The sequence below is a fragment of the Ictidomys tridecemlineatus genome, chromosome 10 (genome assembly GCF_052094955.1).
Source record: "Ictidomys tridecemlineatus isolate mIctTri1 chromosome 10, mIctTri1.hap1, whole genome shotgun sequence".
In the NCBI taxonomy this organism is placed as follows: domain Eukaryota; kingdom Metazoa; phylum Chordata; class Mammalia; order Rodentia; family Sciuridae; genus Ictidomys; species Ictidomys tridecemlineatus.
Genome location: NC_135486.1, coordinates 11,520,419 through 11,545,897, shown reverse-complemented (window position 1 = coordinate 11,545,897; position 25,479 = coordinate 11,520,419). Strand labels below are relative to the sequence as shown.

The 25,479-nt window shown below is 34.8% G+C and overlaps 1 protein-coding gene across 3 annotated transcripts in view; it reads right to left on the bottom strand.

Moving 5' to 3' along the window:
- The window catches only part of Ralgps2 (Ral GEF with PH domain and SH3 binding motif 2), a 168,687-nt gene that overhangs the window by 85,303 nt on the left and 57,905 nt on the right, over window positions 1–25,479 (bottom strand). For all 3 annotated transcript variants that reach the window (XM_078022374.1, XM_078022375.1, XM_078022376.1), the window contains exons 5-7: window positions 22,425–22,508; window positions 14,834–14,923; window positions 12,534–12,626 (exon numbers count right to left, since the gene is read on the bottom strand). In XM_078022374.1, the coding sequence (XP_077878500.1) occupies window positions 12,534–12,626; window positions 14,834–14,923; window positions 22,425–22,508 (267 nt within the window). The remainder of the gene's footprint in view (window positions 1–12,533; window positions 12,627–14,833; window positions 14,924–22,424; window positions 22,509–25,479) is intronic.

Below are 25,479 nucleotides of genomic sequence, written 5' to 3'. Positions count from 1 at the left end.
GTTTGTTTCTCCATGATTATCTTTCCCTCGCCCTCTGTCTTTACCGAGGCACTTCCCTCTGATGGTTTTGGTTATTGTTTTTCATTTCTTCCTCGTGTAGTGTTTTGCTCAAAATGCTTTGCAATGCTGGTTTTCTGGCTGCAAATTCTTTTAACTTTTGTTTATCATGAAAGATTTTTATTTCCTTGTCATACCTGAAGCTTAATTTTGCTGGATACAGAATTCTTGGTTGGCATCCATTGTGTTTCAGAGTTTGAAATACATTGTTCCATGACCTTCTTGCTTTCTAATTCTATAAGTTTAACAAGAAAGTCTGAGTATCAGAGATGAGGAGTTTGAGATTCAAAGGTGATCACAGGGTTTGCAAATAGCAGAATATATTAATGTTCTCAGTCATCCACTTATGAAGATGTCTGTTCCTATTTTTCAGGGTCTCAAAGACAGGTTCTAGACATAAAGTATTCTGATACCTAATCACTTTCTAGTATTACAAATAGTACAGGTGAGATCTTTTTTCTTCCTCAAAGATGCAGATTAACTGCTAATTCTCTCTACCAAAAAAATGAACAGTATCCCTCTTTAAAATATAATTCAAAGAGCCCTTTGCTATAATGTCTTAGATATTCTATGGTCTAAAACAGCAGTTTTACAATCTTCCCCTGGGCCCACCTGAACACACTTTGATTAGCATTCTCCAGATTGGGTGTGAACCCCTGCTTGCTACCATCCTTTTCTCATGTATAACAAGCAGTCAGATACACAAAACAGGGAATATTGTAGAGATAACAATAAACCTATCTTCTTTTTCCTACATCAATTACTCAAAAACTTTGGTACAATATCAAGAGAAATAAGTTACTTTAATTCTTAATTCATCTTGCCACATCTGAAACTAAAATTATAATAAAATATATAACATATTTTACAATTTCAGAATAGATAAATAATCAGATTATAGGATTTCATCTGAGATGTGGTAGAATCATTCAAAAGAATAATAAATATAAAGAATTAATTAGGGGCTGGGGTTATGGCTCAGTGGTAGAGCACTCGCCTAGCATGTGCAAGGCCCTGGGTTCGATCCTCAGCACCACATAAAAATAAAGATATTGTGTCTAATACCTTTATTGTGTCCAATATCTTTTAAAGGTATTTACAACTGAAAAATAAATATTTATTTTAAAAAAAGAATTGATGTTAACATAGGTAATTTCTCTAGTGGTAGTTTAAACTTGATGTGTCCAATACCTTTTAAAGGTATTTACAACTGAAAAATAAATATTTATTTTTAAAAAAGAATTAATGTTAACATAGGTAATTTCTCTAGTGGTAGTTCAAACTTGATATAAGTATGAAGTTTTGATTATTTTATGTTTATTATACTGTCAGTTCACTATATTCTCCCCCTCCAGGAGCAAAAAGGGTGGAGAAGGTCAAAGTACTTCCCAATGTTCCACCTCAACATGATTTTGGTTCCATCTTCTTTTGGCCAAGAGTAGGACAGATGGGGGCAAACTCTTCATGCTTTCATTGATGAAAAAGGAGACCACAGATTTCCAGATGTTTCTGGTTAGATCTCTATAACACCTTAATTTCACCATCTGCCTGCTCATGTGAATCACCAATACTTTCAGATTACCCCTCAACCCCTTCATATGCCTTCCCATACAATATGTATGCATGTGTGCATTTGCCTAGGTAAGTATTTTTTAAATATTGGCCTTGGGTGCAGATTATAATTCTTTGGTTATGAAACTCAATTATTGTTTGCCCCTGGTATGATTTTGTTAGTTTAATTTTTAAGTTTTATAACAAACGTACATGTATCACCTTTCTATATAAGAACTATATACCAGTAACATTAACATTTTGTATTTTATATTCTAGTCTTTCATTCATCTGACAATGATTTAAAAAATAGTATAGAGGCTTATATTAATTTTTTTCCTCTAAACTGATACCTGCTCCAATTAATAAACAGTCCTTGTTTCCTCACTGATTTACAGTGCTGTCATGTGTCAGAGTTCTAAAGCAAGGATTTATTTCTATGATCTTTCTTCTGTTTCATTTGAAGATACACACTGTTCAAATTATACAATAATCTTGAAATTGGTGAGACCAAGTGCCCATGTCTCTAATTCCCATTTTTTCCAGTAATGTCTTGGCTCTTTCTAAATCTGTGCAACTCCATATAATTTTATAACCAATCATTTCTCTCTCCAGAATTATTAGTTTATAAACAAGAAAATAAAATTTTATATATTCAAGGTGTAGAATGTGTTTTGATATGCGTATATTGTAAAATGATTATCAAGCTATTAATATACCCATCACTTCATGTAGTTACCTTTACATATGTATAAGAACATTTACGATCTTAGCAAATTTAAACTATACAATATAGAATTATTAGCTATAGTCACCTTGTTGTATATTAGATCTCCAAAACTTACTCTACGTAACTGCCACTTGGCACCTATTGCCCACCTTCTATTTTCTGCTTCAACTTTAGATTACACACACGTGATACAGTATTTCTCCAAATCTGGCTTATTTCACTTAGGATAATGTTCTTCAAGATCATCTAAGCTACTGCAAATGACAGAATTTCCTTCTTTTTAAGGCTGAATGGTATTCCACTATGTACATATATCGTATTTTACCCATTCATTCGTTGACCCTTGGTTGCTTTTATATCTTGGCTTTTGTGAATAATGATGCAATGAACATGCAAAGTGTAGACATCTCTTTGAGATATTGATTTCAATTCCTTTGCATATATACCTACTAGTTTAATTGCTGGATGTTATGGCAAATTTATTTCAATTCTGAGGCACCTCCATGCTATGTTTCCTAATGACTGTCACAACTTGCATTCCCACCAACAGTGTACAAGGGTTCCTTTTTCTCCACACCCTAACATTTATTATTTCTTGTCTCTGATTATCACCATTCTAACATGTATGCAGTGACACGCTGTGGTTTTGATGTGCATTTACCCTGATGATTAGTAATGTTGAGTACTTTCTCATATACCTGCTGGTCATTTATGTCTTTTGAAAAATGTCAATTCAGATCCTTTTGCCCATTTTTATTATTTATTTATTTTTTAGTTATAGATGGACAGCATGCCTTTATTTTATCTGTGTATTTTTTATGTGGTGCTGAAGATCGAACCAAGTGCCTCCCACGCCCAAGGCAAGCACTCTGCCACTGAGCTACAGTCCCAGCCCCCTTTTGCCCATTTTTAAATAGGTTGTTTTCTTCCCCTTGCATTAGATTTTTGGACTATTAACCCCTTAGTAGATGTATGTACAGCAAACATCCTCTCAATTCTGTAGACTCTCTCTGCACTGTGGATTGTCTTCTTTGCTGTGTAGCAACCTTTTAGTATCATGCAGCTTCATTTGTCTATTTTTGTTTTGGTTGATTGTACTTTGTGCCTAGATAATGATTTTTTGGATATAGGATTATACGGGGTCTTAACATCAATGTTAGGAAGCTTTTCTTCCATCCCCCTGCATGCCCCCCAAGTAGTTTTATAGTTTTAAGAATTGAACCTTTTTTATGTTTTTTTTTTTTTAATATGGTCTTTAGGATAGAACCCATGCTAGGCAAGCGCTACAACATTTAAGTTTTTAATCCATTTTATTTTTGTACATGGTGTGAGATAAGGACCCAATTTCTTTCTTTTGCATGTGGATAACCAGTTTTCTAACACCATTCCTTGAAAAGACTATCCTTTCCCTATACTACATTGAGGCACTTTTGTCAAAGATCAGTTGACTGCATATATTGTAAAATGATTATCAAGCTATTACTATTTTTTTTTAACCTTTATTTTGTTCCATTCATCTGGATGTTTTTATACTATGACACACTGCTTTTTAACTGGCAGAAATAATAAATATTGTCATTTATAGCACTATGTTTTGAAGTATACATACACTTAGAATGATTAAATCTGGCCAGGTAACATTGTTTTGATAACTGTAACTTTGTAGTATATTTTGCCTCCACCTTTGTTTATGCTTAAGAATGCTTTGGCTATTCTGGGCTTTTTATGGCTCTATATGAATTTTAGAATTATTTTTTCTATTGCTATAAAGAGTGTCACTGGAATTTTGATAGGGATTGTGCTGAATCTACAGATCCCTTTAGGTATTATAGACATTTTAACAAGATAAATTCTTTCAACCACAATCACAGGGTATCTTTCCATTTTTATGTATCTTCTTTTCTTTCATCAACATTTTAAAGTTTTGAGTGTACAAATCTTTTTACCTCCTTGGCTGAATTTATTCAAGTATTTTGTTCTTTTGGATGTGACTATATATGAGATTATTTTTTCTTAATTTTTCAGATAGTTTGTTATTAGTATACAGAAACATAATGGATCTCTGTATATTGATTTTGTATCTTAGAATACTACTGAATGAGTTTATTAGGTCTAACAGTTATCTATTAGAGTCTATAGAATTTTCTATCTGTAAGATCATTTTACCTGCTCAGACTGGGACTTTGATTCATGTTGCAGATAATTTATATATATCCAGGGAGAACTTAATCTTTAAATTTTCCTTTCCCAAACATGGGATGTTGCTTCATCTTCTATGGTTTTATAATTTTCTGTTACACAGATCTTACACATTTACAAATTTTTTTTGTTTCTTCTGTTGATATTATAAAATGTGTCCTCTTAAATGATGCTTTTGAATTGTCTGAAATGTAACCCATTTTATATATTATTCATATATTCAGCCACCTTAGTAAACCCTATTTTTTTTTTTAACCCATGGGACAACAGGAATAACATAAAATTGACTCTTGTAACCATTTTTAACTGTGTAATTCAATGGCATTGATTACGTTTGCACTGTTATTACAACCAGAACTTGTTCATTTTCTCAAACTGAACACTTAGTCAGATTTCTGTCACTGTGAGATTATCAACCTAAAGAATGGAAAGATTTATTTTTGGCTTCAGTCCATCATTGCTTGGCTCCTCTGTTTTCGGGGCTTGCAATGAGGTGGAATATCATGATGGGGGGGAAGATGTGGCCAGTTTTGTAAGTAAGCTGCTAACTTACTTTTTTACCAGAAGCCAGAGAGAGAGACAGACAGACACACACAGACCAGAGACCCAATATCCCCTGCAAGGGCACATTTACAACTTCTTCACAAGGTCCCACCTACTAAAGTTTCCATCATTTCCCAACAGGGCCATATGCTACCAACCAAGGATTCACAGAGCATTTAAGAATCAAACCAGGGCTGGGGCTGGGGCTTAGTGGTAGAGCGCTTGTCTCGCATGTGTGGGTTCAATTCTTAGCACCGCATTAAGAAAAGAAAGATATTGTGCCCATCTGCAGCTAAAAAACAAACAAACAAACAAACAAATATAACATTTTGTCTCTTGTTCCCAAAAGCTTATGTCTATCTTATAATGCAAAATGTATTTAGACCATCTGCAAGAATCCCCAAAGTCTCAACAGTTCCAGTATTGCTCAAAAGTCCAAATCCAAAGTCTCCTTAGAAATTCAATGCAAACTCTTAGATGTGAGCCCCTGTAGAAATAAAAAAACAGGTCACATGCTTCTAGATATAATGGCTCAGGGTAAACATTCATTCCAAAAGGGAGCGGTAAGAAAACAGCAAAAAAGAATTGGATCAAAACAAGGCTGAATCCCAGCAGGGCAAATATTAAACCCTCTAGCTCCATGTCTGGCACCAAGTAATACAGTGGCATGGTGTGAGCTGTAGCCTTCCTGGCTGTAACACAGATGGCCACTCTTTTGGGAAAACTGCTCACTGTCCTTAGTAGCATTCCATGCTTCTGGCACCTCTGACTTCCTATGGTCTCTACTGCAGCCTCAGCCTCCCACAATGGCATGCACTGTCCTGTTGGGGTCTGTTATAGGGACTCTAACCCTGCCACCTTTGCCTGGCCTCAGGTTTTCCTTTGAAATCTCAGCAGAAGCCTCCATGACTTCCATTCTGAATGTCTGCAAAACCAACATTACACAGTTGATACCAAAGTCTGCTACTGTTGCAAGCTCTTCCAGGTATACCTGGGTATACTACTGCTGCAACCCCCAAGTACCTAGATGGCTGAACAAGGCAACTGAATTGGGACCTCACGAGTATAGTCTTCACCTTCACTGTTCATTTTCCTATTACCATTCTGGGCTTCTGAGCTCCTATACTAGAATCACTCATTATGTTTTGCTTACAATGTACCAAGCTTTCTCTAGGCTGCTTCTCCAAACCTTTCCAAATTCTCTTCCAGAATTCCCCAGGAGCCCTGTGTGAGCAAGGCTCCTCAGGAGTCCTCCAAAAAATGCTTTGACCCAATAGATGGGTGTGATCTTGATGATTCCTGAGATGACCTCAAGGTATCGTTTCTATTGGACAGGTGCAAAGTACTTGGCCTTTTTTTTTTTTTTTTTTTTTTTAATGGCACCTATATCTTAGGTAACCATACAAATGTAAACACATTTCTTTTCTGGTCACACTGCAAGCTTTTCAAAACTTTTCACTCTCCCTTTTGCTCCCCATTCCATATTCATGCTATTGCCTGAATGCTGTGCTGCCTTGAAATTTCCTCTGCCAGATAAACCAGTTTGTTTGTAGGGACTCTAACCCTGCCACCTTTAAACTCAGCATCCCACAAAGTCTCAGGTCATGGACAAAATATAGACAGGCTGTTCCATGCCAGAATGTAACACAAAGAGCCACTAGTTCAATTCCCAATAGAGTCCTGATTTCCATCTGAAACCTCATGAGTATAGTCTTCACCTTCACTGTTCATTTTCCTATTACCATTCTGGTCTTCTGAGCTCCTGTATCAGAATCACCCATTATGTTTTGCTTACAATGTTCCAAGCTTTCTCTAGCCTGCTTCTCCGAACGTTTCCAAATTCCCCTCTAGAAACCAATTCTAAAGGCCTTTCTAAATCACATAAGCAGATATAGTTATAGCAAAGACCCCAATTCTCAGCTATGTTAGCTTTCCTTTGCTTTACAAATACCTGAGATAAACCTACTCCCCCCCTTTTTTGTGGTGCTGGAGATTGAACCCAGGGCTTTGTGCATGGGAGGCAAGCACTCTACCAACTGAGCTATATCTCCAGCCCTAAACCTATTCTATGGAGAAAACAATTAATCCTAGCTCATTGTTTCAATCCATGATCACTTGGCCCCGTTGCAAAGCAAAACGTCATGATGGGGAGTAGAGTGTGGGGCAAAGCTGCTCACCTCATGGCAGCCAGGAAGAAAGACAGAAAGGAGTCACGGTCCCAGTATTTACCTTTTGAGGGCACCCGCCCAATAGCCTAACTTCTTTCCATTAGGTCCTACCTCTTAAAAGTTCCACTACCTCCCAAGAGCACCATTATCTGGGGACCAAGGCTTTAACACCTGAACTTTGGGAACCATCCAAATCATAACAACTCTATACCAAGTAAACAATTACTCCCTGTTTGCATCTTTCCCAGTCACTAGTAACTACTACTCTGCTCTCTGCCTCTATAAATATGATCATGCTAGGTCAAGTAGAATCAATCATATTTGTCTTTCTGTATCTACTCATTTCACACTGCATAAATCTGCAAGGATTATCCATGTTGTAATATGTTGCAGAATTCCATTCTTTTTAATGCCAAATAATATTCCATTATACATATATATAACATTTCATTCATTTATTCATCCCTTTACAGATGTTTGGATCGTTTCTACTTAAAATGTTACTATGATCACAGATACAAAAATATTTATGTTTTTGCTTTCCATTATTTTGGGTATATACTCAGAAACTAACTGCTTAATCACAAGGCAATTCTGTGTTTAGTTTAGGAGGAGAAATTTAATTGTTTTGAATCATGTTTTATCTGTAGTTTGAGTTTTCTATAGATGAGTAAATTATAATATGATAAATAAAATTCCCCCTATTTTATATTCCTTTCAGGAAAAAAAGTTTCTTTTATTTTATATGCTAGCTAGGATCTCTATGTTGAAAAAAACAATGAAAATGTACATCTTAAAAAAAAAAAAGAAAATGTACATCTTTTCCCTTGATGCTATGGAGAATGCTCCAATATTTTCCCTATTATAGGATGTTTTAGACTTTTTGGTACATTCCCTTGATCAGTTAAAAAACAAAACAAAAACCTTCAATTCTTCAATCATTAAAATTTTTTAACCCAAATAGGCTTTTTTAACCCAAACAAGCTTTATTTATTCTCTAACTTGATCTAGTCACTCCTCCAAACCTTTCCAGCTGTACTCTCTGAAACTCTTGGTCCTCTGCAAATCTTAACCTTTCCTCAAGTTTCTTGTAAATTGAGCTTGGAGGTAGGTAGACATAATCCTACTACTTGCTCTTCACAGTCTCTTCCAGTTTATTATTCCACTTTCTTCCCTAAAATCCTCTGCCATCTATTAAGTTCAAGGCACTAGTAGATCAGTGCTCTCCAATACAATGCCTCTAGTTAACATGTGACTATGGAGCACTTGCAACCTGGCCAGTATAGCTGAGGAACGGGATTTTTATTTTAATAATTAATATTTAGTAGCAACATGTGACTAGTGGCTATCATGCTAGATAATACTACAAAAGATGTCAACACATTAACGTCACTCATTTACCTACTGTTATTTTCCTATGTTCTGAAGACTTTATTAGAGAAAAAAGATCCTATGAAACAGTATTATCCTTATCATCAATCTTAGTGATTGTAATATGCAGAGATGACACTCCTAATACCTTGGTGTCTCAGTTTCTTGACCTCTCTCATCCTCCAATGATCTTACCTTCCATCACTTTTATCTTCCATTCCTTTTGTCATCTTGAATTGAGTAATAGTATCTGATACCACTAGGACTTGAAATCCAGTGGCTACACTAACTTTTTACTGTTTATCACCTCCCTCCTTTTACTTGGCTTGGTTTCCTTCAAGACAAGTCTTGAAGACTCCCTCTTTCATCTCTTGCACTACCCTGGAGTCCTCTGGTACAGAGTTGAAAAATCTCAACTCTGATTAGATTCAATTCTTAGCTCTACTCCAGATTTAAGCTGAGCACATGAACCTAGTTGAAGAATACATAACTTTGTTGACTGGTTTCACTTTATCAAAAATCTCATGTATATTCTTCATAAAGGCCTATCAAATCTATTATGTTCTCCTACTTACTATGATTTCACTCTATTGTATATGACTTTCATTTCCCTTTCTCTTTGTTCAACCTATTACCACTTCTTCCTCAAAATTCTCAGACCTTGCTTCTTCTATTTCTGAAGAACCAATGCAATCAGAAGAATGTCTACAGAATCCCACAATATAATCTATCAAATGACCTGCATTTGTAACCAAATGCATCTCTTTTCTTCCAGTTAAAGTGGACAAACTATTCCTGTTACACTATAGTACTGGACTTAATTTATTTTCATCTATTCAAGAATAATGTTGTGTTGGAGTAACTGTTCTTTGTCTTGTGGTTTTCCCCATTCTACTATGTCATTTCCACCAGCATTAAAACATACTGTCATGAATCCCATTTCATAAACAAAACACTTCACCTCACATCTTTCATCTTTTACTCCTCCCCAGGTACTACCCGATTTCTTTGCAGCATAATTTCTCTCAGTCCTTTACAGCAAAATCACTAAAAAATGCCCCACTTTTTCGCCACCATTCCCTCAAATCTAATCAATTCTTCACCTCACAACCAGAGTTAAACCAATTTTGGCAAAGTCACCAATCCTCTCTAATTGCTAGATTCAATGGGTATTTCAAAGCTCTCACTTTATTTAGCTTATTGTCAGCATTTGGCAAAGGTGATCAATCTTTCTTAAAATAAGTGCTTAGTATGACCGTGGAAAACTCCTACCTATAATTTCCTTTGTTGATTCAAATATCTGTATCTTAAAGTGTGTCGTCCCAGGGTTTTCATCTGTGCTCATTCTTTAGGTGATTCCATCTAGCTCTGAATACTTGATGCTGATGACCATAGTACCTCTCTGCTCCCAAACACTCCTTCAGACTTGTATATCCAACTGACTTTATGGATTTTTGTCTGTTTACTTTTTTAGTAACTAGTTCCAATTGCTCCTTTCCTCCAGACTGTCAGCCACTAACTCCCCCTTCCATACTTTTTTATTGGCGCCTTTTAGTTGTACATAATGATGGGATTTGTTGTCACATATTTATACAGGCGTGCAACAGAACAATATAATTTAGCCAATATTACCCAGTATTTCCACTTTCCCTCCTTTTCTTTCTTCCCCTGGTTTCTTTCCTATACTCTACTGATCTCCATTCAATTTTCATAAGATCCCTCCACCTTTCTTTTTTTTCCCCTAATTTCCCACATGTCACAAGGATGTTTATCAATTCAAACACAGTATGTGCTGAATAGAGTCATATCCTGTATGCTTTGTAGCAAATAGCATTTCTGCTATGTGATTCAATGTCATCTCTCTGAACTCATCTCCTAGCCACTAATCCTAAGCTTAGCCCACTGTGTCAACAATGATTGCCCTGCTATTCTTCGAACATATCTTTGACTTTTTACTTGTTATCATACTCTACTTGAAATTCTCAACTCCCATATATCCACATAAATGGCTTCCTTAATTCCCCAAAGCATTTATCTGCTATAGTTTAGACTCGGAATGTCTCTAGAAGGCCCACATGTCAAAGGTTTGGTCCCCAGCCCAAGTGCTGGGAGGTGGTGGAACATGTAGGAGGAGGATAAGTAAAAAAGGAGAAAGTTAGGTCACCAGGGGTATATCCTTCAAGGGAATATTAGAACCCCAGCCCCTTCCTGTCTCTATTTGCTTCAGGTCACTATGATGTGAGCATCCTGCTCTACCATGTGCTTTCAACTTCTGAGTTGAAATAAACCTTTTCTCCTTCAAGTTGATTATCTCAGTGATGGAAAGCTAACTCTACCCACCTGTCACCTATAAGAATTCTCTTTCTATATTATATAAACAGTGTTGTCCTGCTTTCCTTTCTATCCTGTTTACTTCAGAGCACTTTATCACTATGATATATCATTTACTTAGTCATAGTTTATCTTTCTTAAGTAAGCTGTAGAAGAATGAGACTCTGTATTATTTGGGCAATCAGTGCCTAACACAGTATAAAATATTTTAAAATTTAGGGCTGGGGTTATGGCTTGGTGGTAGCACACTTGCCTGGCATGCGTGAGGCACTGAGTTTGAGTCTTAGCACCACATGTAAATAAATAAATAAATGTCCATCGACAAATATTTAAGAAAATGTTTAAAAAATACTTTAAAATTTAATACAAACACCAAAATCTCATTTCAGATTAATGTAGTTGTTAGCAAAGAAAATAACTCTTCCATGCAAATACATGAGGGATAAAAATATCAGGGGGGAATAAAAATTAACTTGAAGGAAATATATCTCATTTCTAAACTATAGTAGAAGTCAAGAGTATAATGCTTTATCCTAAACCTTTAAGGATGGAACTCATAATTGTATATCGATAAGCATTTCCATTAGTCCATGAAATTCAAATTTTAAGAGAATGAAGGCCATAATCAAAACTTTTTACCCAGGTGTTCTTATAATATAACTAAAAAGGATAAGTTTTTCCACACTGTTTTTCTAATACAGAAACCCACCTGGTTTTCGTAAGAAAACGTCTGATTCTTCAAGTACTAGGAAAGGCAAAAGCAGCACTTGGCTAAGTAAAACCAAAGTGATATTTTAATAACAAAAAAGTTTTTAAAGTCAGGTCTTTAAGCACGAGACCTTTAAAACACATTAATCCTTTGTAAAAACACGGAGCAGACTCTAAGCAAAATCACTGGTCTTAACATTAAATAGTACTGAATATAAACACATTTAATTCAATCTAAAATATTACATGTATAAAATTTAAATTAAAAATACTTGAAAAGACTGAGTACAGAATCCAAAATCATGCAAAGATGAAGATAAACAAATTTGCAGATGTCAAAAGTTTAAACTGTAACCTTGTCAATGTAATAGAACCAAAAACGATTAACACAACATCATCAGAACATATAGTAATATCATATTAGTCCATGTTTACCATCAGATTTTCCATTAATCCTAAAGAAAAAAACCATAAAGATTGTGATTAAAAAAATAATGGCAATTGAAAACAGTAAATTTAGATTTTTCCTCAAACTTAACAAAATCATAATCTTTACATGATTAAATGCCATTTTGTCTTTATACTTTTCCATTGGCAAATATGAAACACTACGTCAAAGATACATAAAGAGGATACAAAAATGATTCTCTAAAGAGAAGAAACCAAAGTATCAAACTGTAGTCTATCCACAAATTACCTCATAAATCTGGTCAATCACTTAAGGAGAGGAAAATCCAGGTTTCAAAGAATAAAGTACAAAGTAATTTAAAATTCTTATCTATTTAATATTAACCTTTCTAAGAACTACAAAAGAAAAATATATCTTTACCTCCCACAGGAAATCTAACATTCATTAATTAAGGGAGAATACTCACCGCCCATGTTTTCGTCAACCTGAAAATTGGGGCACTCTGTAAGCCAGAAACCACTGCCATGAGGGCATGAAGGTTATTCAGCTCATATAGTTTCTGAAGATTTAAGAAAAGGGGGAAGAATGGACAAGAAATTAAAAAGCAAATACAAGAAAAATAAAGATTAGAAAGTACAATGTAGACAGGTGGTAATGTTCCACGATTTACTACCCATACTCCTGAGATCTGTATTTAGAGTACCTACTCTGTTTACAGTAGATGGTTTTCAGCCCAGAAAACAACTTCCATGTTTAACCCTCATATTGTCCCCAAGCACTGGGAATAAATCTGCCTCTAAAAGGCAGATTTAAATGTATTTAAAAAACGACAGTTATGGTTCAGTATCAAGTTTACCTGGTATGAACACATACTCCGACTCCAGCAGAAAACTCATTCCTTACACTGAAATATTACTAAGCCTTTGCTTTGTGTTCCAAGTTTTAGGAAAGTTTCCACTCCGGATGCTCATCATGTTTCCTGCCCATTATTCCAGATCTCCTCAATTTCTTACTTCTTCCTAAAACCCCAGATCCTTTGTTTCCCATTCATTTTATAGAGTGCATACAGAAAATGCCTATCAACTCTAGGTTCTATTCATTTGCCTAGAGATTTAACATTTATTCTAATTTGCCTGATAGCATTTTGTCATACTTCCTGATAAAATTTCAAAGGTCCTGTCTAAAAATTTAGTCATTTTGGAACAGTTCTATCTCTGTTACCAGGTAAGCCCAGGTCTAGAAAATGCTGTGGGTAGGATATTTAAATAAAAACCCAAAGAAAACAAATAAAAACAAAATAAAAAACATAAAACAGAATATATATCTTTACACAGAAAGGTAATTTAACCTAGTTCGGAAACTATCCATTCAATATTGTATGTGAAGCATTTACTATAGATTAGGCACCACGTTCAACTCTCCATATGAATAAAAAAGACTTATAAGGAGAAGAACCCCTGTCTCAGTTTCTAGCATTGTGGCATGCCCTACACATTTCAGACTTACCAGCTCCTATAATCTCGTGAGCAATTCTTAAGATCTCTTCTTACATGTTTATATTGAGTGTTATTAGTTCTGTCTTTCTAGAGGACAGTGACTGACACAATCTACTAAAAGAAGAGCCAGACCTGCTAGTTTTACAGCAAACTGAATACAGAGTGCAGAGTCAGAATATAGCAACTTTAGAGTGAAGAGAAAAAAATCAATTACGAATTAGGGCTTGGGAAAAAGGCAAAGGCTGTCAAATATAACTCAAGGCCTGAAACTGAAGAATTAAATAATTATTTGATGAGAAAGCTAGGGTATGTTTGATGGGAAAAATTTGGTGATTTTCAGTGTAACATACATTCTGTTTTTAAAAATATGTAATTAAAAAATCGGAAAACAATAATGGAAATCCAGAATCTATGAGAAAAGTCATTAATTTCTACTAGCTAAAAACCATTATTTATCTGACTTATCACAAAGAATGATAATTTTATGACACTTCTGCAAAATATCATATTTGTAGAAGGCTAGCTCTGCCATCTAGTGCCACAGAATTGTTGCCACACACTCAAGGAAAACATGGGAAGAGTCATGCCTTACAGTAGCTATGAACAGGGTATTCTCACCTTATTCTATCTTCTTTCATTCATGGGTGAGTTAATTCATGTATTTATTATAAAAATTATGAACAATGACTTTGGCTACAATTACCATAGTTCTTAGTGAACTTAATATAAATCTGGAGTTGCTTCAGGTTTATCTCACTATCCTCTTTAAATTCTGAGTATCCATGAAATCAATACTCCGTTACTCCTGCTATATATATATTGTCTATGCCACACAATCACTGCTCAGTTAACGTATTTGGTAACATCACATACACTATTTTTTAAAGTTATTCTCCCCATGGCTGGCAGGGATTGATCTATTTCAGAAGCAATTCTGTTTTCACCTATTCTATCATATATGGCTTTCTCCATCACCTTCAGAATAGTCTCATATTTCATAAATATCATAATCTGACCTGTCTACTTATCCAGTGATACAGACCATTCAATTTTGCTACTGAGAGGGGAGAATGAATATAAAATGGGAGGAAAACAAGAGAAATAAAGGAAAAGGCAGAGAAAACAAGCATTCAATCAAAAAACTGACATATTATTCAACAGGTACTATTTTCCAGTATCAATAAAACAGTAAATAAAGTATTACCAGCAAATGCTGACTAAAAACATTTGTGAATAGTTGAATTACAGAATAAAAACAAGTTTTTCTTACCTTAGCAGTTTTAATATAGTGGCTTAAAACTTCTGCTCTAATTTTTAATGTTTGAGCATGAAGAATCTCTCTTACAACCCAAAAGCTTACCTGTAAATAAAAATTAAAAACTATTGAAGGGCAAGATTATTACTTGCTAGGATCAAATTAATGATGAAAACTACTTGATAAACTTTCCTACAGTGGCTTAAAAAACAATGCTTTTTTTGTGCCCCTGATTACTTATATATACACAGCCAATCTTCAAATATTGTACACTCTTTATACACAAAAATACAGATGTGAGTGTGCAAAGACATAAAAATATCATTAATTAATGAAAGTTTATATAAAGTTTTTGGGAAAAGAGCTAAGAGAATGCAAAATGAAACTACATAAATACATTTTTTTTTTGCTGTAGTTTAAAATATTTTGGCAGAATTAGGTTAAGTTTTAAAATCAGACATTGTAGAAGACACTTTACTAATAGTATGTTTTTCTGTGGTTGTATAATCCTACACTGTCATTTGTTTAAACTAACCAGAATTATAAGAAGTGAAGGTTCCCAAGTAGTTTTCTTTTTATGATTAGAAAAAATAAATGCCATAAATATATACCTATATATATCCAAGTTAGCATTCTCAAATTAAACTGCATTTCAAAAATGGGATGCTTTCTAATTCAAAGAAACCATTTTCTTGATGTGGAATTTTCCAGCTGTGGTGTCATGCCAGTGCCCAAGAAGGTTTGGATTTTGCAGCATTTCACATTTTGATTTTAGGATTAAGAATGTACAACTTGTATTATCATTCTGAGATCGCTGTTTATCATGTAGAATGAAGCAATGAGTGAACTATTAGACTGTATCATGCTCTGTGTTCTTTGGAAAGGACCAGGATGCAGCAGGATGTAAGAGAAAGAACATGAAGATATAATACAGAAGAGTTGGAATAGAAACCCTAGTCCTGAAAATCTGAAATATCAATATGAATTAATGAGATATTTCAAACAGCTGTATATTATACATGGATATATAGATAACCTAGCGGTATCTGCTACAAAGGCCTAGAAATCATGATCACCAAATAAGCAACAAGCATCCCTGGCATCCAGGTCCATTTTCCACCATAAGAAACCAGGACTTCTTCCAAAAATATAGATTCCACACAGGGGGAGAAAATACACAAAATGAACCTGTAACATCCTGGCCTACCAGAGGGTAAAGAAATTATTAAAACCTACTAGGGTTATGACAAAGACATGAACGTCAATCTGAATAGATTCCCATTGGCCAAAGATGGGACAACATGAAAATGGATTGAAACTCGAAACTCTTAGGTTTAAATCTATCAGCTCATAATGATATATGTTTTTTTTTAAATATGGTCACCATTTGCAAAAATCAGAGTATGTTATACTACACCTGCATATAATCTAGGTGTGGGAGATTGCACTAGTCAAAATGCCTGGGTTCTGCCATAGATAATTGGTAAAGAAAAGAAAGGCATAAAGGGGGAAACTGTAGATTCAAAAATTGTGAACATCAAAATTTATAAACTGGCAAAATCTAGTGTTCAGGATCCAAATTTAGGAGACAAAACAAGAAATGTAGGGAAGTGAGAGTACTTGTTAAGTAAAGAGAATGTTTGCTTTTCAAGGAAAAAGGATGTGACTGGGGTAGGCACATGGATGTATTTAATCATTTTATAATGTATGCATATATCAAAATACCATGTTGTAACATGAATGCATACAATTTGTCAATTTAAAAATTAAAAAATTAGAACAGCCAGAATGAACATTCCCTGAAGATAGTAACCTTTATTTTTCTTGTTCACTGACATATCCCAAACACTATAACAGTGCCAGGACACAGAAGGAATAAACATTTATCAAAAGAAAATGGGAGATGAAATCATTTTACACAAATTGAACTGCAAAGTATGATGACAGTATTGATAAGAATATGCAGAAAAGAAAACTCACATAATACTACTCTGCTGGTAGGAATATAAAGGGTACAGGTTTGGAAAATAAAGACACCATCTTTTATAGGTAAGCATGAATATTCTCTGACTCAAATTTTACATCAAGGTACATATTTTTCCAAATAGATCACTATTTCTTTACCCATTTCATAATATTAATTTAGTGGGTCTAAGTAACAATTTTTTCCCCTTATTTATTTATTTTTATGTGGTGCTGAGGATTGAACCCAGAGCCACCCATGTGCTAGGCAAGCACTTTACCACTGAGCCACAACCCCAGCCCTCAACTGATTTTCCTAACAGAAAAGATCAAAGTACATATCATATAAGTAAATTTTGTTTTGGCTGTGTTATGTGTTGAGTTGCAACGTATATTTTATCTTACTATAGGTCATAGTCATAGAAAGCCACTGCCTAGAAAGAATGTATTAAACAAGTATAGCAAAAGATTCTTAGGATAGTCACAACAACATTCTTTGTTAAGAGCAAAAAATTAGAAAATATACTTCATGGCCACCCTCAAAAGAATGATAAATTCATTCTGATACATTCATGCAATGAAATCCTAGAGAGCAGTGAAAAAAATCAATGAACTAGAGCTATAGTAACACCATGGATACCTCAGAGAACCACACCTGATGCAAAAAGTCACAGCAGTATGACTGTTGGTGCTAAGCAAGGCAGGCACCTTCAGGGGAAAACTCCTGTATTAAAAGCTCCTTTAAAATTGTACTTTCTTGCGGGGCATGGTAGTGCATGCTTGTAATCCCAGTGGCTTAGGAGACTGAGGCAGGAGGATCATGAGTTCAAAGCCAGCCTCAACATGTGCTAATCAACTCAGTGAGACCCTGTCTCTATGGCTGAGTATCCCTGTTCAATCCCCGTACTGCCCCCCACCCAAAGCCCATTGTTTTTGTTTCAAAGTGTCTCTGAAACAACTTGCAGAAGACCAGTCAAGGTCACCAAGCTACCCTGACTCTTTTTTGGGGGTAATGAGGATTAACCTCTGGGGCACTTGACCACTGAACCACATTCCTAACCCAATTTTGTATTTTATTTAGAGACAATGTCTCACTGTGTTGCTTACCACCTTCCTTTGGCTGAGGTTGGCTTTGAACTTGCAATCCTCCTGCTTCAGCCTCCCAAGCCACTGTGATTGCAGGCATGTGCTACCATGCATGGCCTCTTGACTCATTATTTTAGGCAAACTGAAGTATACCTGGCTTGTTATAATACTGGACAGAACATGCCCAGAAGTGTTTGGGTCCACCATCTGAACCTTTTTGACCATGGGGTCTATGAGCATGAGTTGAGCATGCCTACAAATATATCTGCCATCTTACATTCTTGAAATATGACATTAAACTGAGCATGCTCAAAAATGCACACTTTAAATTGAGCATGCTCAGGAACATGTCTGTACCTACAATGTTTCCCTATATGAACATGTATAAACTCCCTGAATAAAATCACCATGCTTCCATTTCTCAGAGGGCACTGCTTTAGAAATACCTTAGAAATAAATAACACTAAGGTTATTTATTCCTTTCTTGCTGTGGGTTATAGTCTTTCTCCACTTTTTATCTCCCGCTTGTGGTTTTGGCTTTGTGCTTACCAAGACGGGAACACATTACATTCAGTTACATGATGGTATAATGTACCAAGATGAAAAGTAAGCATGATTATACAACATGTTGATACAAATCTATATGCCTAATTAAGGACACAAATATTTCCGGGAAATATACAAAGGAATTATGAAGGAGTTAAAAAGTCTACTAAAAAATGAGAAAGAAAAAAAAAAGCACATATACAGTTTTCTAGATAATGATTACCTGTTGAGTGAAAGTAGAGGGAAAAGCACATAAAAACATTTCAACAGTGTTTAGTAATATTCTTTGTGGTAAATTCAATTGTGTATTATAATGCTTTTTAACATATATTGGGTTAATCATATAAATAGGTCATTTTGGGGGGCTAAAAATGGCCATACATGGGCAATTTCATATGACTCAACTACTTAACACACTCTTTGAACTATACCAGTTATTTCATAAAAAAGTAAATCCTAGAACATTTATTCACTGTAGATGCTTTATTCAGGGTTTATAATCATATGTACAAATCTTATATTCAGAGCCAAAAATACTTAATACCTTAAAGATAGTTACCTTAACTTTTTGTTATGGAAAACCACAAATGTTTACTGAATTAAACAGATGATAATAATAATACACACCAACTATCCTTAACAATCAAGTCATTGGCAAGTTTTTTACTTCAACTGTCATACTCCCATACCCTGTAATATAATGAAGCAAATGAGACAATATAATTGCTTCTATAAATATATTTTTTAAAAAGTCCTTTTTAAGGGAGCTAGGGTTGTGGCTCAGCAGTAGAGCACTCGCCTAGCACGTGTGAGGCCCTGGGTTCAATCCTCAGCACCACATAAAAATAAATAAAATAAAGATATGTGTCCAACTACAACTGAAAAAAATTTTGAAAAAAAGTCCTTTTTTAATAAACAAAACCTTTTAATTCCTAAAATACATAAGCTTTAACACTACCATATATCTAGTCAAATTTCCCATTATTTAAAAGGAGCAAGAGAGCATTAAAAAGAACTTAAGAGGGGCTGGGTTGTGGCTCAGTGGTAAAGCGCTCGCCTAGCATATGCAGGGTGGTAGGTTCGATCCTTGGCATCACATAAAAATAAACAAATAAAATAAAGGTTTTGTGTGCAACTATAAAAAAAAAGATTAAAAAAAAGAACTTAAGACAATTTTCTCCCAAATTAAAAAAAGGGCAGGAAGTCATTGGCTGGATGACATAATCACATCATCAGAAAAATATCTAATATACAGTGATTTTTGAAAGAATGATATATTCAAGTAAAAAAATTCAAAGATCTACTAAAAATTAATCACAAGAAAAGGAAAAAAATGGCAGAAATTAGAAAACTGAAAAACTGATTCCTGAAAAAGGCAAAGTGTACAGGGTAAGACTCACTGCTAGTTTAAGACAGCTAAAATAAAACTTAAGCAGGTGGTCAGTCCTAATGGCTTCCTGATGGCTTGAAAAGACACGACAGTACCCTGATTAACAAATGAGGTGAAAATTTTTAGAACGGAGGGAGAGACAGAGGGAAATGTCCCAACAGATGGACAGAGAAGAAAGCTCTCTAATCAAATCTCCAGCTGACCATGGACCCTGTTGCTTGGGGAGAGGAAACTATAAGACCAACTGAAAACAAAACATAGATGGCTGAAAGAAATTATCTGCTCCCCAAAGAGAAACAGAATTTGGCATAAGGGGACTGGCTTGCTAAAATAAAAACCAACACCCTCAGAATAAAATAGAGTCCAGAATCTCTGTAACATATTTTCCACAATGCTGACTATAAATGAAAAAAACTATGAGACATGCAGAGAAACAGATCAAGAATTGAAAATTGAAGAGAGAAGGCATTTGCTGGTGCAATGGCACACGCCTGTAATCCCAGTCAATCAGGAAGCTGTGACAAGAGGATCACAAGAAGTTTGAGTCTAGCCCTGGGCAACTTAATGAGACCCTGTCTCAGAATAAAATATTTTTAAAAGTGCACAGGATGTACCTCAGTGGTAAAACACCCCTGGGTTCAATGCCCAGCATACCACCTTCACCCCACAAAAAAGAAAGAAAGCATTCGATAGAAACAGACACCCCAAGATAACATAACCATTTTGTTGGAATTAGTGACAAGTAAATGCAATGTGGGATCCAAAATAGTATCTTAGAACAATAACAAAATATTAGTGGGAAAACTAAATCTGAGTAAGGTCTTTAGTTAATAGTTATTGTACCAATGTTAACTTCCTGATTCTGTTAACTGTACTAATTACAAAAGCTGCTGATATCGTGGGGAGTATGGACAGACAGAAACTCTCTGAACTATGGTTTCATTTTTCCTAAGTCTAAATTAGACTTTCCTTTTCTTATTGAATACAGCTGTTTAAAGACACTCATTTAAAAATTAAAGATGCATGGTCTCCAGGACCATAAAAATCATTCAAATAAATCAATAAATGCATACAGGTTCTCTTTAAAGGATTCATCCCAACTTCTTTTCTAATGTTAAATTTCAGATCTCCTGTGACCTTCTAGAAAATAATGGAGTAATGGAAAAACTATGTAAAAAAGCTTGTGAGAAGATCAACTACAATCTGGAATAAGGACAAAAGCTTTTGGTATTTTGTGATGTGTTTGACAACGTTTTAGCTTACTTAAGCACGAGAGATAAAAGCTAAGATCAAATTTTTGAGTATTCTAACAATGTTTTTGTATATTAAAAAAGTTTACTGTGATGATAAATTATGACCACCTCAGAAAAAATTTTAAAGTAACTGTTACATAGTTCAGATATGCAATTTAGTAGCTCAGTTATGCAAATTAGTATAAAATATATCTTCCCTCTATGCCTCTAATGGGTTTAATCTAATTCTTAAAAACTTCCATTTTGGGGAGTTCAGTGAATAACATGAGAATCTAGAAATGCTGAATTAAATAAAACAAAGTTAACAACAACAACACACACGTACACACAGATACGGATGTCTGAGATGAAAGGATTTCCCTAGAGACCAAACACAAAGAAGGAAACAGCAAAGCAGTGGTTACAAAAGTGGACCCTGCAGCTGTCCTTGGAAAGTTTCCTGACTCAATGACAGATGCTTGGGACTTCAGAGTCAACATAGGCCTCACACTTCTCCTTTCTATCTCCATTTCTACCTAAAGGCTCCTCAAAGGGCTGTAATCTCAGTGAAAAGGTAAACTAAATTCACCTACTGGAAGAGGGAGACAACACACAAGTTTATTTAGGCTTTGGGATACCAAGGAGAAAAAATTAGTCTCTCATAAGAATTTGTAACCAAAAGCCTTTCCTTAGCTGGATTTAGAATTTAAAGTCCCATTATAGAGAAGTGTAGATATCCCCCAAACAAAACATTTAACATAAGGAATAGTCCCAGGTCAGTGATAGCTCCAGGAACAACCAAGCAAGCAGCCCCAGAAGGGATATACCCACAACCTGGGCAGCAGTAAATTTCCACAGACAAAGCTAACACAGGCACGAACTTTCCATGCACAGATACCAATCAGCTAAGAAAACACACCACTATAAAGGTTAGTAGAGATAAACAGAGAAGTATCCCAAGAACTTCAGATGATAACACAGAAACTATAAAATAAATTGCCCAAAATTACTTAAGAAACTTTTTACTTTTGTAACTAAGAATATGACACTATGGTAAAAGCATATAGTTTGAAACAGATAGAGCACATCTGAGAGAATTAGTGAGCTGAAATACAGACTTGAAGAAATCCCTCAGGATGGAACACAAAAGACAGGTGTGAAAACAGGAAAGGTTAAGAGACAAGCAAGAAAGAAGGCCAACTTTCAACAAAAGTACTGTAGTAATTTTAGAGGGAAAAAAGCAAAAATCATGAGAAAAAAATATTTGAAGAAATACTGGCCAAAAATATTCCAGAATCGATGTGAAAATGAAACAATTTCCTATTTAGAAAAATTATGTACTAAGGAACAGAATTTCAAAAACTAAGCATCAAAATTGTAAACAACTCACGTGATTAAATCTTCTTGTGAAGGCAACTGCATTTGGTGCAGAACTATATTTTTCCTTCTTATTCCATCCACAACTTGAAAGCTCCTGGAAAATCAGGGTGAAAATTAAATATGAAATAAAGAAACAGCCCTATTTTCTTGTCATATTAAGGATTTTTTAATATTAAAAGAGGATATGTGCACTTTTCTGGAATGACCACGCTTAATAAGAACATATCTAATATAACCATTCAGAACCCCTCAACCCAAAAATAGTTTTTTAATTTTAGAGCTAAAGTGCATGGCCTTTTTCACAGTCTCAGATTTGACAAGTGTGTGGTGGGGAAGTCAGCACCTTCACATATCACTGACAGAGCATAAACAGGTATAATCTTTATGGAGAGCAGATTGGCAATTTCTGCCAATATTTTAAATATGCCTACATTCAATACAGTAATTTCATTTCCAAGAATTTCTTCCAGATATATTTAGAAAAATACTCAATGATAACAAGGCTGTTTGTGCAGAACTGCTTGTAATTAAAAAAAAAAAACCTGAAAGGTTAATGTATATTAATAAAGGGCTTATTAAATTAATTAGGGTAAATCCACCTAAGGAATACCACATAGAATGTGTGAGATGTTAAAATGTAAAAACTAACTAAGGGACAACAAATAAGTCTTGGGGCCCAAATCTATCTCCTGCTCGTTTTTTGTTTACCGTGGCGATGGGGATTGAACCCGGAACCTAATGCATGTTAGGTACGTGCTCTGCTCCTGGGCTACATTCTTAGCCCTCCTATTTCTGTAAATAAAGTTTTACTGGAACACAAGAAAAAAAAATCCTATCTATCTATCTATCCACCCATCCATTCAGTAAAATCACAAAAGCAAATTCTGCTAGAAGAATATGAGAAAGCAAAATTATCTAACGGAGAAGTAAACTGAAATTCCATATACAGAATATTGTGGATTCTTTGGGGAAGAGATTTGAGTCCTAAGAAGAAAGATGTAGAAGCAATGAAAGCTAAGTACCTCACAACTCACACTGAAGACTTCTAGTTGTCAAGCCCCATTCTGTCACCAGAGTTTCCACAATCAGCTTTACAGTATCTTACACTGAAAAAAACCTCTAATCAAAGTGTTCTTAATTCCCCTAGGACTAATCGATTATTCAATAGACTTCAAAAGGCCCAAGAACTTGAATGTAAAAAACAACTTTTTACATTAACCTCTATTTGAAATGGGACATCTCTTTATAATTATAAATATAGGCTATAGATAACAATAGTATTGGCAATACGTGTACTTATTGCCAATAAAAATCAGATATTTTCATATATTATAGTTGGTGCTAATATTTCGAAAATATTTATACTAATCATTACTTCAAAATTATGATCATTGTTAGAGCTACCTCTTATTTTACTGAATATGTTAATAAACAAGTACATATACTGATATAGAATAGTTTTGAAAAATATTCAGATAAGTATATTTTACTAGAACAAATTTTCTTTGATTTTAAAGAGTTTCTGTCAATAAGCTTCAGCATGCAAAAGGGGTTATGGTCCCATGTAGGTTAATAACACTGTGGAATACAGGAATAGCTACCCAACAGAGAGGGGTGGGGAGGGAGGGAGGAGAGAGAGGGAGGGAGGAGAGAGAGGGAAAGAAGAAGAGGGAGAACAGACACACACACACACACACACACACACACACACATACCATTCATAGGAAAAGAGGAAAAAGAACTCGAGTTAGGCCAGGGAACAGAAGAAAACTGAGAAAAGAAAAAGATAAAATCACATAATTATATGACAAGAAAAGCTTTTAGACAAGAAAAGCTATTGTATCCAATTAGGCAAAAATAAGAAATAATAAGAAATGGCCTGCCTAATGCTCAACATATTAAAAAAAAAAAAAAGATGTAAACCAGACAGAGCATGACATCACAAAATTGCAGGATACTGATGACAACAGACATAAAGTCTGTCAGAAATTCAAAACCAGAACAACAAAAAGTAGATCACATATAGAAAAGCAGGAACCAGAAAGTATCCAAGAGCAGCCCTGGGATTTATTAGACAACTGAAAGAAGCAGTACCTTTGAAATCCTTGAGTTCTACATCTAACAAAAATATCAATTACAGACATTTTTAGACATAGCATCTCAATTTGCCTTCTATCTCAAGAGAACCAGGGTAACACCTGCTCCATCAAAATAAATTCACAAACCAAGAAAAGGGAAAGGAGTCAGGTGTATCTAGGAAATACAGGAACCAACATAGAAACAAGGTATTTGATTAATCCCTAAGGGTGATCCTGGGACCTTAAGAAGAGTCAAGAAACAAGCAAGAGATTTCTTTCTTTTCATTTTATTTATATATATATATATATATATATATATATATAGTTTTATTTATTTATTTATTTTATGTGGTGCTGAGGATGGAGCCCAGTACCTCACGCATGTGAGGCAAACACTCAATCACTGAGCTATAACCCCAACCCCAAGAGAAGAGATTTCACAAGAGAAAATCTAGAACAATGAAATCAAATTCCTGATATGTTTGAACATATCAAGAAGAGAAATTGGCGATAGATACAGAGTGAGCTAAAGTATATTTTCAGTGCAAAGAAAACAAAATTTGAATAATCACCACTCAACAGTAAAGAATATATAGTTACACAGTCAAAACCATGATATAACTAGAGGAGGAAAAAGAAAGAATTGTGCTAATTTATTATATAAATGGCAATCACCATGCCCTTTTCTTAAGTCTCATAAAATGTGTTTGGCTCCTGTGATCTATCTATTGTCAACTCATTTCATATGACTAAAATTATTGAACCCCTTTTGGGTGGAAAAGAGAAAAATTTTAACTTCCCTATAGTCTATTTTTCTTTTTGTCTTAGAACACTAGGATCTCCTTCCAAGTCACACTAGAATATAATCTAAGAAATAAATTCTGCAACAAGTGTTATTTGTATTTACAGTTATTGGCCTGGTCAAGAGACAACCACCATATGACCCAGCTATCCCATTACTTGGTATTTATTCAAAAGAACTAAAAT